The sequence below is a fragment of the Delphinapterus leucas genome, chromosome 11 (assembly GCF_059928025.1).
Source record: "Delphinapterus leucas isolate spDelLeu-1000000601 "Yukka" chromosome 11, BTC_Dleu_Yukka2, whole genome shotgun sequence".
In the NCBI taxonomy this organism is placed as follows: domain Eukaryota; kingdom Metazoa; phylum Chordata; class Mammalia; order Artiodactyla; family Monodontidae; genus Delphinapterus; species Delphinapterus leucas.
In genome coordinates, this window is record NC_143139.1 from 15,020,666 (window position 1) to 15,038,156 (window position 17,491).

The following is a 17,491-nucleotide window of genomic DNA, read 5'->3' on the forward strand; positions in this document are numbered from 1 at the left end:
TCCCTTGATTGAATTATTATTTACTTGATAAGTAAATCATTGTTCTGAGCAGCTAACAGATTGATATTGAATGGAATTTCATTGATAAATTGATGGGTTCGTAAATGGTAGGCAAATGCAGTACGATGGGCTAGAAATTGCATCCATACACAGTAAGCAGGCCTCACAGTGGATTCCAAGGCCTTTCCTCTCAATTTGTTTCCTCTGATTCTTTTTTGCATATATAGAGAACGCTTCTGTCTATCTTGTAGTTTAGCTGTAAAAAGCAAGCATGTTTGTATCATCATATGAAACTCCTCCAAATGTGTTATAAGGAGTTTCCTTGGCAACCATGTTGGATCTATACACAGCTCTCCCCTCCTTTGATGTATAACTAATTTCTTTGATAGTACTACACTTTTAAAGCTGCTTTACCACTGCAGGCACCCAGTGGTAATGCCTGTGACTTATTTCTTGGATATTATAAAACACAGTTGAACACCTCTCTTTTTTAAAAATAGTTACATGACTAGTAAGTGAAAAAGAGAAAAACACAAAACTATACACACAACATAATTACAGCTCAGATTCTTAAAAAGTAATTATATATAGAAAACAAAAAACACATCAAAATGATTATCTCCTAATGGTAGAAATAGAAATTTTTCCTTTCTTTTTTATTCCTTTTTTGTTTCATCCCCATATTTTATTTAATGAGCATATATTTTCATAACTAAAAATTAAACAATTTTAAATAAAGTAACCATAGAGCGACTGCTTCACATGTAGAAGGAAATACTGTACTACATTAAATTAACACACGGAAATCATGGAGATTGGTCTGCTTTCCTCATTAGCCTTCAACAAAGACAGACAGTGTTCAAGGTCCCATGTTGCACAATAAATCCAAGGACAGTTGAAAGGTGAAAGGTATTTAAATTTATTCCTAGAGAATGATTTACAGTCTTATTAAATTTGGGATAGACAATTTTTAATGGAATCAGAGTAAATTCTAAGCTTCTTAGAGAAATATTGTCGTTAAACTCCTTTATGTTAGCAGAACCTTTAGCTCTTCAGAATTAGAGTTAGAAATGAAAGATTCTAACATTAACCTATCCACTCCAAGGTACAAGATATCAGTGTGCAAATATTTTTGTTAAAAGCAGTACTTTTTAAAAGATGCATTTAAGCGTATCTGATTTTTATTCTCTCCCTTTTTAGGTAGTATATGATGAAGTCACAGAGCTCCAAGGACAGGTCTTAATGCTTATTGTAAAGAGCAAAACCACCTTTGTAGGAGCAATTAATATCCAACTCTGTAGTGTCCCACTCAAGGAAGAAAAATGGTATCCACTAGGAAACAGTATAATTTAAGCATTGCTATGAACATACGCATTCATTACTCGTATTTCTTTCACTTTGGGGCCTCTCTATCACAAGATCAGGACATTTTTGTTATCAAAGATAGCATGGTGGGGACTTCCCTGGTGGCGCAGTGGTTAAGAATCCACCTGTCAATGCAGGGGACACGGGTTTGATCCGTGGTCCGGGAAGATCCCACATGCCGCGGAGCAACTAAACCCACGTGCCACAGTTACTGAAGCCCGCGCGTCTGGAGCCTGTGCTCCGCAAAGAGAAGCCACCGCAATGAGAAACCCACACACCGCGACGAAGAGTAGCCCCCGCTTGCAGCAACTAGAGAAAGCCCTCTCGCAGCAACGAAGACCCAGCGCAGCCAAAAATAAATTAATTAAAAAAAAAAAAAAGGTAGCATGCTGGTGTACTAAGGACACAAAGAAAATAAATCAGAATCAGTCTTTTATAGTTAGTTATTCTCTACCTGTGTTTCATTGTTTTCTTAAAACCTTTTTTCCAATTGATTGTGTAAAATTCAATGTATAAAATTAAAAAAGGACATTTAATGGGTCTTTTAAATCAAACATGCGTTCACGTTTTATGTGCCTACAGTTAAAAGCAATACTTTAAATGTATTTTCCAAAAAAAGACAAGCAATAAATAAATCTTATCAATTACTTCAAGACCTAAGTATATCTGTAACAAATTTTTAAAATTTGAATTAAATATATATACCTACATATCCACTTAAAATCTTATTTATTGAGGGGATTAGTAAGCTCTAGAAGAATGCTGTATTAATTTCTCTCAGAAGAAACAAAAATAAATGCCTGAAATTCTTAAATCCAATTTTTGGAAGAAACTTTGTAGTTTTTCACCCTCTTCAGCACCAATCACTTCATCATCACTGGATTTCACCCAAACAGAGGCATTATCACATTTTAAACTTCATTATCCGCTAATTCAAAGATCTCAAACTCTGCAACTCTTCCCTCTGATCAAAACCTATTCTCTGCACAACAAGAAGTTTTCTTACTTCTGAACCTACTTTCATATTCATCATGACCAGAGTAAACAATCCTGCAGATTTCCACCTGCAAAGTAGGTAGGACTCAAGGCACGATGCCACATTCTTTAAGAGAATCAAATTGTTTTTTAAAAATTTCTTCCAATTAAATTACTAAAACCCTTGCTTTACTCAGTGTTTTCCTGTGTGTCGATAAAAAAGTAATTTAAGCTCTTTTTATATGGTCATCTGCATAACCATGTAAACATATAAAAGACTGTACACTTATTCATTGAAAATATTTGAGTGCCTGGTATGGGTTGATGTAGTCTCGTTTCAAACACATGATCATGTGAGTCAAGTAAGCCATAAGCTCTGGGCAATGGTTCTATGTTTCAGGTCCACTCACTCTCCCTCTTCTAACAGATAGTGATTCCACACCCTTCTTTCTGCTGAAACCTCATCACCCTCTACTGTAACCCTCACTCTCATATGATGACTTTGTTCCCTACTTCACTTGGAAATTGGAATCAGTCAAAAGAAAACCTCTACATATTCCACTAGCACATCTACCTGCCCAGCAGATTCTATGTTCCTCCTTCCTACTTATTATCGTGGAAAAATGACCAAGCTTCTACCCAAAATCAATCTCTCAACTTGTACATTTGATCCCAGCCCCTCTCACCTACTCGCAAACATTACTGAAACTCTCCTCTATTCAAAAGCATCATTTCTTTATTCTCTACTGGATAATTCACTTCGGCATACAACCATGATGTTACATGGTTACATGATGGTACAACCATCATAAAAAACTTCTTGGCACCTCCATCTCCCTTCCAAATACTCATCCAATTGGCCTGATCTTCTTTATAGCAAAACTCTTCAAAATTGTTGTCTCTAATCTCTGCCTCCAGTTTCTCTCCTCTCATTTTCTCTCAGACCATTCCAAGCAGGTGTTTGTCCCAAACACTTCAACAAAACTGCTTTTGTCAAGGTCCCTTCTGACCTGCACATAGCTAAATCCAAAGGTCAATTTCCAGCCCTGATCTGGGCTTACCTATCAGCAGTATTTGACACAATAACTCTCTTTCTCAACACTCTTCATTTGGCTTCCAGAACACAACACCCTTTTGTGCTTTCCTTCTATATAACATCAGTCCCTCCTTCTCAGTCTTCTGTGAAGGAGGATCCCCTTTTCCACAGTCTCCGGTGTTGGAGTGTCCAGGACTTACTCCTTGGTCCTCTTCTCCATCAGCTTTCACTCCTTAGTGACCTCATCTATTCTGATGGCTTTAAATATCATCTGTATGCTGAGTATTCCCAGTTTCCCAGTTTTATAACTTCAGCCCAAGGAGTGGCCAAAATAGTGGAGTAGGTAGACTCTGAACTCAACTCCTCTCACAGGCACACCAAAATTATAACCACATACAGAGCAACTATTAATGAGAACAATCTGAAGACTTGCAGAAAATATCTACAACTAGAGATATAAAGAAGGAATCACAATGAGATGAATAGGAGGAATGGACACACAGTATAGTCAACACCCACACCCATGGGTAGGTGACCCACAAGTGGGAGGATAATCACAGTTGTAGACATTCCCTCCAAAGATCAAAGAGTCTGAGCCCCACATCAAGCTCCCCAGACCAGGGGCCCTGCACTGGGAAGATGAGTCCCCCAAAACATCTGACTTTGAAGGCCAGCAGGACTTGTATTCAGGAGAATTGGAGGGCTGTAGGAAAGAGACTTTGCTCTTAAAGGGCCCACACAAACTCTCACATGCCCTGAGACCTAGAGCTGAAGTAGTGATTTGAAAGGATCCCAGGTCAGACCTACCAGTTGATCTTGGAGAGCCTCCTGGAAAGGCAAGCTATAACTGGAACTCATCCTGGGGACATAGATGCTGGTGGCAGCCTTTGAGAGTTTGTACTATAACAAGGACACTGGTGCAGGCGAGAGCCATTTTGGAATACTTCCTCTAGCTTATTAGCACCAGGACCTGGGCCCACCCACCAGCAGCTGGCAGCCACTGCACTAGGCAGAGCTGGCACCAACCAGGCTGGGGGCTAGTCATGCCCACAAAAACTCTCACAGTAGGTGGCCCCACAACAACAGAAGGGCCCATTTAGCCCTCACAGGGGGCACTCCTAGAGTATATAGCTCTGGTGATAGAGGAGAGTGTGCTTCTGGACCCAATAGGATGTCTCCTACATAAGGCCACTTTTCCAAGACCAGGAAATATATCTGACTTACCGAATCTGTAGAAATAAAACAGAGTCAGACAAAGTGAGGTGGCAGAGGAATATTTTTGAAATGAGGGAACAAGATAAAACCTTAGAAGAAGAGCCAAGTGAACCAGAGATAAGCAATCAACCCAATAAAGAGTTCAAGGTAATGATTATAAACAACTCAAGTGAAGAATGGATGAACACAGTAAGAATTTCAACAAAGAGTTAGAAAATGTAAAAAACTAAACAGAACTGAAGAATACAATAATTGAAACAAAAAATACACTAGGAGGAATCAACAGTAGATTACATGATACAGAGGCACGAATCAATGAACTGGAAGACAGAGTAGTGGAACTCAATCAATGTGGTACACCACATTAACAAACTGAGGAATAAACATCATATGATCATCTCAGTAGATGTGGAAAAAGCTTTTGACACAATTCAGCATCCATTTATGATAAAAAACGTTCAACAAAGTGGGTATAGAGGAAACATACCTCAACATCATAAAGACCGTATATGACAAGCCCACAGCCAACATTACAGTAAAAGCTGAAAGCATTTTTTCTAAGATCAGGAACAAGACAAGGATGCCCATTCTCACCATTTTATTCAACATAATATTGGAAGTCCTAGCCACAACTAATTATAAAAGACAAAGAAATAAAAGGAATCCAAATTGGAAAGAAAGAAGTAAAACTGTGACTGTTTGCAGTTAAGATGATACTGTATATTGAAAATCCTAAAGATACCATCAAAAAACTATTAGATGGATTCTCTAAAGTTGCAGGATACAAAATTAACATAGAGATCTGTTGCATTTCTATACACTAACAATGAACTATCAGAAAGAGAAATTAAGAAGACAATCCCATTTACAATTGCATCAAAATAATAAAATACCAAGGAATAAATCTTACCAAGGATGTAAAAGACCTGTACTCAGAAAACAATATGATATTGATGAAAGAAAGTGAAGATGACACAAACAAATGGAAAAATATATTGTGCTCATGGATTGGAAGATTTAATATTGTTAAAATAACCGTATTACCCAAAGCAATCTACAGATTCAATGCAATTCCTATCAAAATACCAATGGCATTTTTCACAGAAGTAGAATAAATAATTTGAAAACTTGTTTGGAAACATAAAAGACCTTGAGTAGCCAAAATAATCTTGAGAAAAAAGAACAAAGCTGGAGGTATCGTGCTCTACAAAGCTACAGTAATCAAAATAGTATGGTAGTAGTGACTTAAAAAAACAAACAAAAAAACCCCCCACATCAATCAATGGAACAGAATAGAGAGCCCTGAAATGAACCCACACTTATACGGGCAATTAATCTACAATGAAGGAGGCAAGAACATACAATGGGGAAAAGACAGCCTCTTCAATAAGTGGTGTTGGGAAAACTGGATAGCCACATGCAAAAGAATCAAGCTGGACTGCTTTCTCATACCATGTACAAGAATAAACTCAAAATTAAAGACTTAGTGTAAGACCTAAAACCATAAATATCCTAGAAGAAAACATAGGTAGTATGCTCTTTGACATTGGTCTTAGGCTTATTGTTTTGAATCTGTCTCCTGAGGCAAGGGAAACAAAAGCAAAAGTAAACAAATGGGACTACATCAAATTAAAAAGTTTTTCACAGTGAAGGAACTATCAACAGAACAAAAAGGCCACCTACTGAATGGGAGAAGATATTTGTAAATGATATATCTGATAAGGGGTTAAAATCCAAAATATACAAAGAACACATACAACTCAACATCAAAAAATCAAAAAACCCATTTAAAAAATGGTCAGAAGAACTTTAAGACATTTTTCCCATTTAAAAAATGGTCAGAAGAACTTTTTTAAAGACGTTTTTCCCAAGAAGACAAACAGATAGGCAAAAGACACATGAAAAGATGCTCAACATCACTAATCATCAGGGAAATTCAAATTAAAACCACAAAGGGGTATCACCTCACACGTGTCAGAACAGTTGCTATCAAAAAGACAACAAATAATAAGTGTGGGCAAGGATGTGGAAAAAGGGAACCTTCGTAGACTGTTGGTGGGAATGTAAATTGGTGCAGTCACTATGGAAAACAGTATGGAGGTTCCTCAAAAAATTAAAAATAGAACTATACAATCCATCAATTCCACTTCTGGGTATTTTCCAGAGAAAACAAAAACACTAATTAGAAAAGATACATGCACGCCATGTTTATTTCAGCATTATTTACAATAATCAAGATACAGAAATAACCTAGGTGCCCAATCAGAGAATGAATAAAGAAGATGTGGTGTATACCTACAACGGAATATGACTCAGTCTAAAAAAATAACGAAATCTTGCCATTTGCAACAACATGGATGGACCTGGAGGGTATTATACTAAGTGAAATAAGTCAGACAGAGAAAGACAAATACCATACCGTGTGATTTTCACTTACATGTGGAATCTAACAAAGAAAATGAACAAACAAACGTAACAAAACAGAACAAACTCATAAAAACAGAGCAAATAGGCAGTTACCAGAGGGGAGGAAGTTGTGGGAAGAATGAGAGAGGTGAGGGAGATTAAAAGGTACAAACTTCCAGTCACAAAATAGATGAGTCACGGGTATGAAATGTACAGCACGAGGAATATAGTCAATTATAATACCTCTGTATAGTGACAGACGATAACTAAACATATCATGGTGATCATTTTGTAATGTATAGAAATATCGATCGAATCACTATGTTGTGCACTTGGAACTAACGTAGAGAACTAGGTCAATTACACCTCAATTTGCAAAAAGTATGTAGACACTAAAAGGAAATACATCAAAATGTTAACAATGGTTATCTCTGTGGGTTGGGGATTACGGGTGATTGTTAATTTTCATACTTCTATGTACTTCTAGTTGTCTACAATGAACATGTTTTGCTTGTAAAATTAGAAAGAAAACAATACCATTAAAATAAATATCATTTAAAAATAATAACTCCAGCCCAGAACCCCTCCCAAATTCTAGAGCTCCATATCCAACTACCTACACAGCATTCCCCTCGAATATCTATTATCTCAAACTCAGCATGTTTAAAACTAGACTCCTGATCAGTTTTAAATAGCAAAAAACTTGAAGTCATTCTTGATACCCACTTCCTTGCTCTTTCTCTGAGTATAATTCAGCCCGTAATAAACTCCTGTAGCTCTGCCTTCAAAACTTTTACCAAATCCAACCACTTACCACTCTCCATCTGCTTCCTCTCTGGTTCAAGGTACTCCTATTAAATTTGTCCCAAATTACTACAATTGCCTTCTCCTTGTTTCTGTTTACCCTGCCCCCCATACTGTCTATTCTCAACACAGAAATTGGAGTGATCTTGTCTCTCTTCAGCTCAAAACGCTGCAGGGGCTTCTACTCTCAGAGTAAAAGTGCAAATCTTTAAAATAACCTAAAAAGCCCGATGTGATCTGGCCTCCCATCAGCCATCTCTCTGATTTTAACTCCCATTATATCCTCCTATACTCAAAACACTCAAGAAACAGTGGCCTCCTTTCCATTCCCTGAACATTCATTCCAGGCATGCTTCTTCCCTGAAATATTTATCAGACAGCTCCTTCTTTCCAAAATGTGCTTTTGTTCCATACATCCACTTGCCTATTCTCTCACCTCTTTCAAGTCTTGGTCAAATGTTTCCATCTCTGACAGGCCTGCCTGGACCACTCTGTGTCATATTGTAGCCTGCCCTGTCCCCAGACACATGCCAGATCCTTCCCACTCTGCTCTACTTTTTTTTCTTATATACTTATCACCTTTGAACATTCTATATGGTTTACTGATTTCTTTTGCTTATTATTTATGTTTAGTATTCTTTCACTAAAACACAAGGCTCTAAAGAAGTTTTGTTCACTGACAGTACAGCATTGGATCCAGGCAAGAGGAGTCCTTGCCCTGGTGCCCTCTCCTTGGAGAATCCTACTTCCTCCAGCTGTGACTCAGCCACACCCAAAAGCCTCATTCTAGACCACATTCTAGGTACGCATGACCCCTGAATTCCCTGCCTGAACAGCGTTTGCAGGCCTTCTAAGGGTTCGCTGACCTGAAGTCATAGACACCACCACCGGGGAGAGCAATGCCTAGGCTCCAGTGGTGGCCGAGGGCAGGCTGCTTGCAGTGTATATGCATGCAGCTCAAATGTGTCAGCTGGCATGTCCACAAGCGTGCAGGAGGCCACTGACAGTGCAGGAAGGGCCCAGGGGTGGGAAGAAAAAGCAGGGCATATAGAGCGCTCCAGGAGAGGAGACAGCCCTCTTTAGGTCACCATAATCCAACGTGGATCTCCAAGACATCCAAGAATTCTCAATTAAAAGCTGTCCTTCCAGGTGTTTATGAAGGAGAACAAATCATATTGTATTTAATGGCTTCTTAGCTTCATTTATAGCTTTTAAATTTAGGCAGATGGTATGTAGGTGTTATGGACTGAACTGTGTCCTCCAAATTTATAAGTCCTAACCACCTGTAACCTCAAAATGTGACTTTATTTGGAAATAGGGTCACTGTAGATGTAGTTAGTTAAGATGAGGTTATACTAGAGTGGGCTCCTAATCCAATATGACTGGTGTCCTTATGAAAGGAGGAAATTTGGACACAGACCCGAACCTAGAGGGAACACCATATGAAAACATGACATAGAGATTGAAGTGATACATCTATAAGCCAAGGAACACCAGCAAACTACCCAAAGCTAGGAGAGATGAATGGAACAGATTGTCAGAAGGAACTAACCCCTTAATTTCAGACTTTTAGCCTCCAGAACTGTGAGGCAAAAGAATTTCTGTTGTTTAAGTCACCCAGTTTGTGGTACTTTGTTTCGGTAGCCCTACCAAACTAACTTAACACTGAATCTTCATTTGTTTTGTTGTTCCAGCCCTGACAAATATCTGGTATGTAGTAGATGCTCAATAAGCCTTTATAAATTAATGCTTGAACAAATGATTGAATGACACACCGGTGAACAAGAAAAACAAGGCTCCTAGTCTTAACTCTCATTCATATCATGTTTTACAGCTCTTTTACCCTTTTTATATCTATACTTTAGTTGCTTTTTATAAGAAGTCTAATAAGATGGGGAAAGGGGAGATTATTACAGTTTTACAGAGTAGTAACATTCATTATGCTGTCTCCTAGCAGCATAAACTTTCCACTCAGATGAGTTCTTGAATGGAATGTATACACACACATCCGGGGAGGAGGGGAGATTTTTAAGTTAAGCAGATGTGAGAGACTGGAAGCATTGGACAGTTGGTCACCCCGTCAATCCCTGCCCCTCCATTCTCATCTTCAAAATCCCTGAGAAACTTCCACAGAAAATTAAGACATCTCAAAAAGCACAGGCTAAAAGAAACTGAGGATCACAGATATGATGTGGCTACTGCTATCAAACAATTAAGGGGTTGTGGTGACAGACTCATTTCTAGCAAATATGGTTGAAGGTCAGGACTTGATTCCCAGAGGAAATGGATTATTGAAGAGCTACCACTATTGACACATTATCAAGGCCCAAAGTGAAGATTTAATAGCACATGAGAGAAATTCTAGTGATTAAAGCAATTGCCCAGCAACTTTAACTCTCATATTGTAACACGTGTCACAAAAAAGATATATTTTATTTCTTAGCATAGGATCCTGTATGCTGTCAATATATTTTAGATAAACCAATTAAACCTAACTAATGCTTCTTCTTCTAAAAAAATGTTGGGGCAAGCACAGCATTAACACAGAAGTTTCAGCAGACCAAGAGACACTGCTTAGACCTTAGGCTTTGGTAAGAATGGGCCAGGTGGATTTAACCCTGGTTATAATGACTTAGATTGCACCAACTGACTGTTTTTTATCACTTAAAGGGATGTAACATTAAACCTTAGGCATTAATGAGTACAGACCTCGTAAGGTTTAGTCCTTAGAACAAATTAGACTATAAGAAAAAGATAACCCTTTTAAAATTTTCTTAAATAAGCTTTTTAAGCATTAGGTGATAAAAAAAAAATCGGCTGCTTTTTTTAATGGATTTCTCAGCTACATCTCAAAACAACTAGGCCAGAAATCTGGAACAGTGGCTGAATTCAAAGTGTGCTACAAGCTGTAGTAAAGTTAAAGCTTAAACTTAACTCCAGAGACACGTATGCTTGCCTGCTATCAACTTTCTCAAACTGTGTGCATGTGTGTGCGTGTGTGTGTGTGTGCATGTTCATGTGTGTGTGTGTGCATGTGTGTGTGTGTGTGTGTGTGTGTGTTATTTTGAAGTGACCTTAGGGTTAACAGCAGTGGAGGAAACCAGACCAAACTTGAATTCGTGTGTCATGTCCACAGCCTTCAGTTACAGAAACAACACAGTCTCAAGGAGGCTCTGCATTTGAAAATTAAAGAAACTAATTATTAGAGTTTGGAGGTTTGAACCATACCCCCACTCATAGAAGGGATGTGGATTTTATTAATATTTAAATCAAAAAGAATGGGGATTCTTTTTATAAAGAGAATATGCCCTCTTCCTAGGCTGAGGTCAAAATATAACTGACTGAGACTATTAAATGCCCCAAAACTGGGAAAGCAATTTAAAGGTCTGTGCCCATCAGCCTCTGGCTCTGAAATTCTGATTTACCCCAGGAATCAAGAAGGAACTGGAATTTCTTACCATCAGAACAAAAGTAGCAGAAGAAGGAAAATAAAATTAAAGACGTCAAACAGAGTAGTAATGAGAATGATATTTCCTTGAAAGAAATGTTGGGATCTTACAACATAAGCTGGGCAGATATGAAGGGGAAATGAGATGTTAAGAGCCAGGAGAAAGAACTACAAAGTTAAAAAGGTGATGGACTTAAATCCAGTTTCTTTTGAAAAAGGTAACAGAAAAGGGCAATACATTTCAGTTGTTACTAGTTCAGAAGGGAGGACGGGTACCTAAAAAAATCAATCAGATAAAAAGAGTAAAGGCCTTGGAGAAGCAGATATAATGACATCCTGGAGAGAACTAAAGTTAGAAAAATTTTAAAAGATCCCTCATAAAGCAGCAGCATTTTGTAAGAACAACTGGGAAACCATCCCTTAAAAACTGAGACAGAGTGATTAAGTGATTAAGAAAATCTGGTCATATTTGAGAGGGACACCCAGGAAAACAGGTGTAAAAGACTCCAAAAATTATTATGTAACTTTCAAAGGAACAGAAGTATGGCCAAGGGGGTCTAGGGAAACATATTTCGAAAATCTCTGGAACTGGTACTCTAAGGGAAAATGAAACAAAGAGAGGACTTACTGAAGGGAAATCAGACAGGATGGTTACAGGTCAAGACTTGGTATGGAGCAAACGTTGGTCTGAAAGGAATATTATCTTTGAGGTGGGACTAACCTACTCGAGAGGATCAAGATGGTCAAGGCTTGTTTGAACAAGGGATGTGGAACAAACATAGAATTCACCGACTTCATCTTTCTCAAGACAAAACTTTGAGAGTAGAAAGAAAAACAAATGCCTGGGCCAGAGATCAAAGGGAAAGGAAAAGTAAAAAAGGCACTCAGGTCCAGGAAACAATGTTGTCCTCTGTGAGCTATGGAAGTAAAGAGACCAAAAGATGAAGCTGAATAAAAAGTCAGAAATACAGCTCAAACGACCTGAAAAGAATATGGAAACAATAAGAGGGAAAAAAATACCAAAGCCTAACTTCATGTCATCAGAAAAAAAGACTTTAACTGAAGAAAATACTATTCAAGACTTGGGAAGTTTTAAAAGTGAGATATGAAAGTGTTTTGAAGATCAGATGGCAAAAATATTAATTATCGCTAGACTCTAACTGTTCACATATGTCAACTGCAACTTCAGGTAAGGAATATGCTACCAGTGATCCTTCAAGTAAAACAAATGAAGTGATGGGGGCGAAAAATATTCCCTAGGACACAGGTGCCAACTGGAAGAGCTCTCACTGATCAAGGCTGGACCAAGTTGGGAAAGGAGCATTAGATTATAATTCAAAGTATAAAATAGTTATCCATAAACCCATACTGATATAAATGACTGATTAAATAAATAAATGGGGGGGTGAGGTTTGAATCTACCACGTAGAAGAATTCCAAACAATTTATATAGACACTCTGCCTTCTAGAAGGTAAAACGTAACAACCAACTCTTTAAGTGTGGGCTGCACACAGTGACTCTTCCTCCCAAAGAATATGGCATGAAAAGCAGGGAAAACAGAACTTTACAGAGGAGAAACTTGATAAACTCTACTTCAATCAGGTAATAAACGTCCATATCAACAGTGAAAAGTCATGTTGATAGAATGCACCTTTGATAAGATTTATGAACGTGGCACTTTACCTCTGAAGTCTTCCTTCCAAAAACTTGTAGCCTTGGTCTAATCATGAGAAAAGCATTATTCAAACCCAACTGACAGACATTCTACCAAATACATGACTAGTTCTCAAAACCATCAAGTTCATCACAAACAAAGAATGTGTGAGAAACTGTCACAACCTAGAGCAGCCTCGGGAAATATGACTAGTAAGTGTAATGTGAATCGTAGATGGGACCCAGGAACAGAAAAGTGACATTAGGTAAAAGGTAAGGAAATGTGAATAAAGTATGGACTTCAGTTAATAATAATGTAGCAATATTGGTTCATTCATTGTAATAAAAGTATTATACTAATTGAATATGTTAATAATATTGGTGGAAAATGACATCAGCAAAAATGATGGAGTAGGAAACTCCAAAGGTCGATCCCTCCACAAAAAACAGCAAATAAACTGGTAAACACTATCATTCAACATTTAAGTCTAATATCCATTTGAGCTAATTTTTGTATATTGTGTAACTTAATCAACTTTTTTTTTTCCTGATTGCCTTGGGTCAGTAACTGTTTTTCTGTCATTTACTATAGACCTTAGGCAACACAATGTTTCTGAGCCTGTTACATTAACAATAAAATGTAAGATTGCTGCAAGGATTTAGGTTATTTTCTATTTGTTTATTTATTTGTTTGTTTGTTTATTTATTTATTTATTTAGGCTCTGCCGTGCAGCTTGCTGGATCTTAGCTCCTCGACCCGGTCGGGCCCTCAGCAGTGAAAGTGGGGAGTCCTAACCACTGGACTTCCAGGGAATTCCCTAATTTCTGTTTAATATCAGGCACATGTTAGGCACTGCTAATATTGCAGAGATGGAACTCTCATATTAGAAAAGGGACTGTTCTGGGAGAAGAATAGGAATAGTGACTGAAAGTGTGAAAGTTAAATTGTATACAGATGGGAAGTAGAAAGAGGGCACTAGTCCCTGAAAATATGTAGATTTTTAAGGAATTTAACACCAACTCCCACCACTACCACCATCACCACCACGTGCTCAGCTGGTGTGTAAGAATGCAAGACACGGAGAAGACCAATCTCTCATAAGCTCAAATTCCACTTTAATCTACCCCTTGGATGTTTTAAATGAAAATTTCTAGTGGCTGGTAAAAAAAAGCTTAACTCTGAATACTACAGAGGGCTCAAACTTCATGGCCTAAGAATCCAGAATGCATCATAAGAATGTTTTCTTTGCTGGTACAAATATTTCCAGAGGGTTATTACTTTGAAAGAAATGTAATTCAACAAAGGCTTATGCACTATCCAAAGATATGGACTTTTAATAACTCCTGAAAAACGGAATCCAGGTCATATATTCTCCCAATAAAATGTTCATTGTTCAAGCCCATCAGGGCTTCACTAAATGTAAGCGATTCCATTTTCTGGATCCTAATCCACAACATGAGCTTTTTGCCATTGTGGCTCCCAAATAACCCCTGAAATTTGCATAAAGGTTTTGAGTGGAACCCCTCGAGGCACTATCTAGGGTGCATGTGTCTGCATCCCTCAAAAACACCATACACGCCCCCCTACCCAAAATTAAAATAAATACCTCCTTTATACAGCTACAGGGAGTTTCTCCACTCTTCTTTCCAAAAATAGGGCAACTTTATGTCTCAGCAATCAGCATCAGTGGCCTCCCGTGGTCACCATCCCCCAAACAAAAGTCAGGGTAAGTCTAGATTGCACTCTGCATGTTTTCTATTTGAGGCTCTAAACAACCAGAAGCAGAAAAAAAGTAAAGGTCAAAATTAACAACATAACAAAACTTTCCTGTCACTAATCACTACAAGGTAATGAGAGTAACAAAAGGAAGAGTCCAGGTTTATGTTAATGCCTTCCAGCCAAAGACCACCAGAAACACACACAGTAGGTCGATTCTTCATTGCAATGAGGGAGACACACAAATGAAGAACCATGGGGTGTCTCAGTGAAGGGGTGTTGGAAAGGACTTACTGTTGGATTCAGGCTTGTGTCAGATGATTTGGGAGAGGGTTCAAGGAAGTAGGTGAAGAATCCGACAGTCATTCATGTTTCCTGGGGACTGTCTGGCACTTTTGTGTTTGGACAATATTCATGCTTTTGTCAGATGCTCTGTCATGATTACAGACTGGTTCTGTTTTTCTCTTTATCCATTGTGGTCACAGAGTGGCCTTGTCGGGTGCTGATGTGAAACTGTTGAGGTTTGGCAGACGAACACCATGGCCTGACTGTGAGTGTCAGGCCAGCTCTTAGCAACACCAAGGCCTCCCTGAGAGCACAAAGTCACCTCCTAGCTGTCACTTTAATCAGTTGTATGGAAACATAAACCAAGGAATGTAACCTAATCTAGGAGATCATGGATGGCTTCCCTGAGGAACTGACATTGTTGAAAGATCTTCTGTTACCACAGCCCAGGGGTTCATTTTAGCTGTCTCTTATGTTTTCTTCTGCTCCTCAACACTATTATTTTTCTACAAGTGAATAAGGAATATTTAAAAAAAAGATAGATTTTGTCTTCACAGTTAGCTGAGTTTGAGTGGTACCTGAAGAAAAATGAGAAAAGGAAGTACAACCTTTTTCCTTCCTTATTTCAAATCTTATTAGTATAAATGAGAAATAAGTTTTCCCTGCTGTAAGAATTAATGAACTCTTTTGCAAAATTCATGTGATCAAAGTCTTTAAACCTCATGAAATTCCAGATCTTCAAAAGGCTTTAGGGGTTTAGAGAAGGTTAAATCCTTGGGTTAATGGGTTGAACATCCCACCTGCTATTAGGTTGAACAGAGATATTATAAATAAAATCCTTCTGAAATGGGTCACACTTAAAAAAAAAAAACTTATAGGGATCCTATTGATCTAACAAGAACTTGGGAAACTGGTAAGCATACAACCATGTAAGGACAGTCGGCTGATGGGGTGGTGGTTACTTCAGTGCTGCAAACAACCCTTCGTTTACCAATGTATCGTTCTGGTGAAGCAGTTCCAACCACCAATGGCAGGCTGCTGCCTTGAATTCCCCAGGGGTCTCATCGATGACAACAAAAGCCCAGAAGCAGCTGCTCTTTGGGAGCTTGAGGAAGAAACTGGCTATAAGGGTGATGCTGCTGAATGTTCTCCACCTGTACGTATGGATCCAGGTTTGTCAAATTGTAACACACACATCGTGACAGTAACTATCAATGGAGATGATGCTGAACACGTAAGGCCTAAGCCAAAGCCAGGAGATGGGGATTTTGCAGAAGTAATTTCCTTACCAAAGAATGACCTGCTGAAGAGACGTGATGCTCTGGTAGCTGGTGAACATCTGACAGTGGACACCAGAGTCTATTCCTACCCTCTGGTACTGAAACATGCAAACATGAAGCCTTCTGAAGGGCCCTTCCTGAAGTTTTAAGGGCAAAGGACAGTGGCCACGTTTTTGTAAACAGAACCACCAGGCCTCCTTCACTAAGAGTTTGTATTCAGCTTAGTTTTAATGTAGATTTGAAATTAGCTTTTTCATAAAATAAAAGCAATATAAGTAAATTAATAAGTAAAGATCCTCCTGTAATCTGGCAAAATAGAAGCAGGCCTCTGAGAACTGGCTGTGTGTCCCTCCCGGGGAGACTGTGCCCTAATCTTAAATCCAGAGAGCCCGTGAGTGAGGATCTGAATGACTATGCACTGAGTAATCTGGGACATCTGACTCCTTATGGGTTGGATATTTGAATTCCCAGTGGCATTTTTATTTTAAATATTTAGTTCTGAGGCTAAACCATGATAACAGTAAAACATAGTAGATGTGATTTTTTTGTATATTTTTTCGGCCATCAACTGATAATGCATTAGTAAACACCTCAAACAAAGAATCATTTTTGTTATTTTAGTTATAAATTCAGATTTAATTTCAACAAATACCTATGAGGCCCCCCTAATTTGTCAAAAATTGTACTGGTGATTTCATCCCACTACCATGCAACAATGTGGTAGAACAAGTATTAGCATGCCTGGATTTTTGAAAAACAGTTAATAATGAACCATATTCTTCTACATATGACATTTAGTAAAGCAAAGTCCTGCTGATGGTGAGAAGCCCAGCATATGAAACAGCACAGGAATCTCATCTCTGACCAAGAGGCAACCTTCAATGTGCATTTGGTGCAGATTCAGAAACATGGAAAATTCATTCAGAGATCCAAGCATGTAAGTCCCCATAGTAGATCTTTTTTATAGATACGGAGTCTGGAGGCAGTTTGAATGCAAATCAAAATCATATGCACTCATAAGAATGTCTGTATAATTACAGGGTACCCAATCCAGTGCACAGCATCTGAGAACTAGTCTGAGAATGCAGGGGCTAATTGCTCTCCAGGATTCAAAAGGGCACCAAGCACCTGGGAATCTAATTCCTTCCTACTACAGTATGCGGTAGTGGGTGTCTAGAAATTAAAACACTCCTAGATTTCATATTTCTTTTATACTGCCAAATACTTGCCAACCTATCTTATACAATCAGACATATTTTAGCATCTTGTAAATTCTACTAATTAAACATGATACAAGCAAGTTGAA

At 38.3% G+C, this 17,491-nt stretch overlaps 1 protein-coding gene and 1 pseudogene across 6 annotated transcripts in view; both read left to right on the plus strand.

Moving 5' to 3' along the window:
* The window catches only part of PIK3C2G (phosphatidylinositol-4-phosphate 3-kinase catalytic subunit type 2 gamma), a 385,825-nt gene extending 377,842 nt beyond the window's left edge, over window positions 1-7,983 (plus strand). For 2 of the 6 annotated variants that reach the window (XM_089920360.1, XM_089920359.1), the window contains exon 33: window positions 1,201-7,980. In XM_089920360.1, the coding sequence (XP_089776486.1) occupies window positions 1,201-1,353 (153 nt within the window). In that variant the 3' untranslated portion in view covers window positions 1,354-7,980. Of the gene's footprint in view, window positions 1-1,200 lie in introns of all 6 variants that reach the window. The other 4 variants (XM_089920361.1, XM_089920358.1, XM_089920357.1 and 1 more) reach the window with 4 other exon arrangements.
* Window positions 7,984-13,563: 5,580 nt separating this feature from the next.
* Window positions 13,564-17,476, plus strand: LOC149747960 (ADP-sugar pyrophosphatase pseudogene; annotated as a pseudogene).
* The last annotated feature ends 15 nt before the right edge of the window (window positions 17,477-17,491 follow it).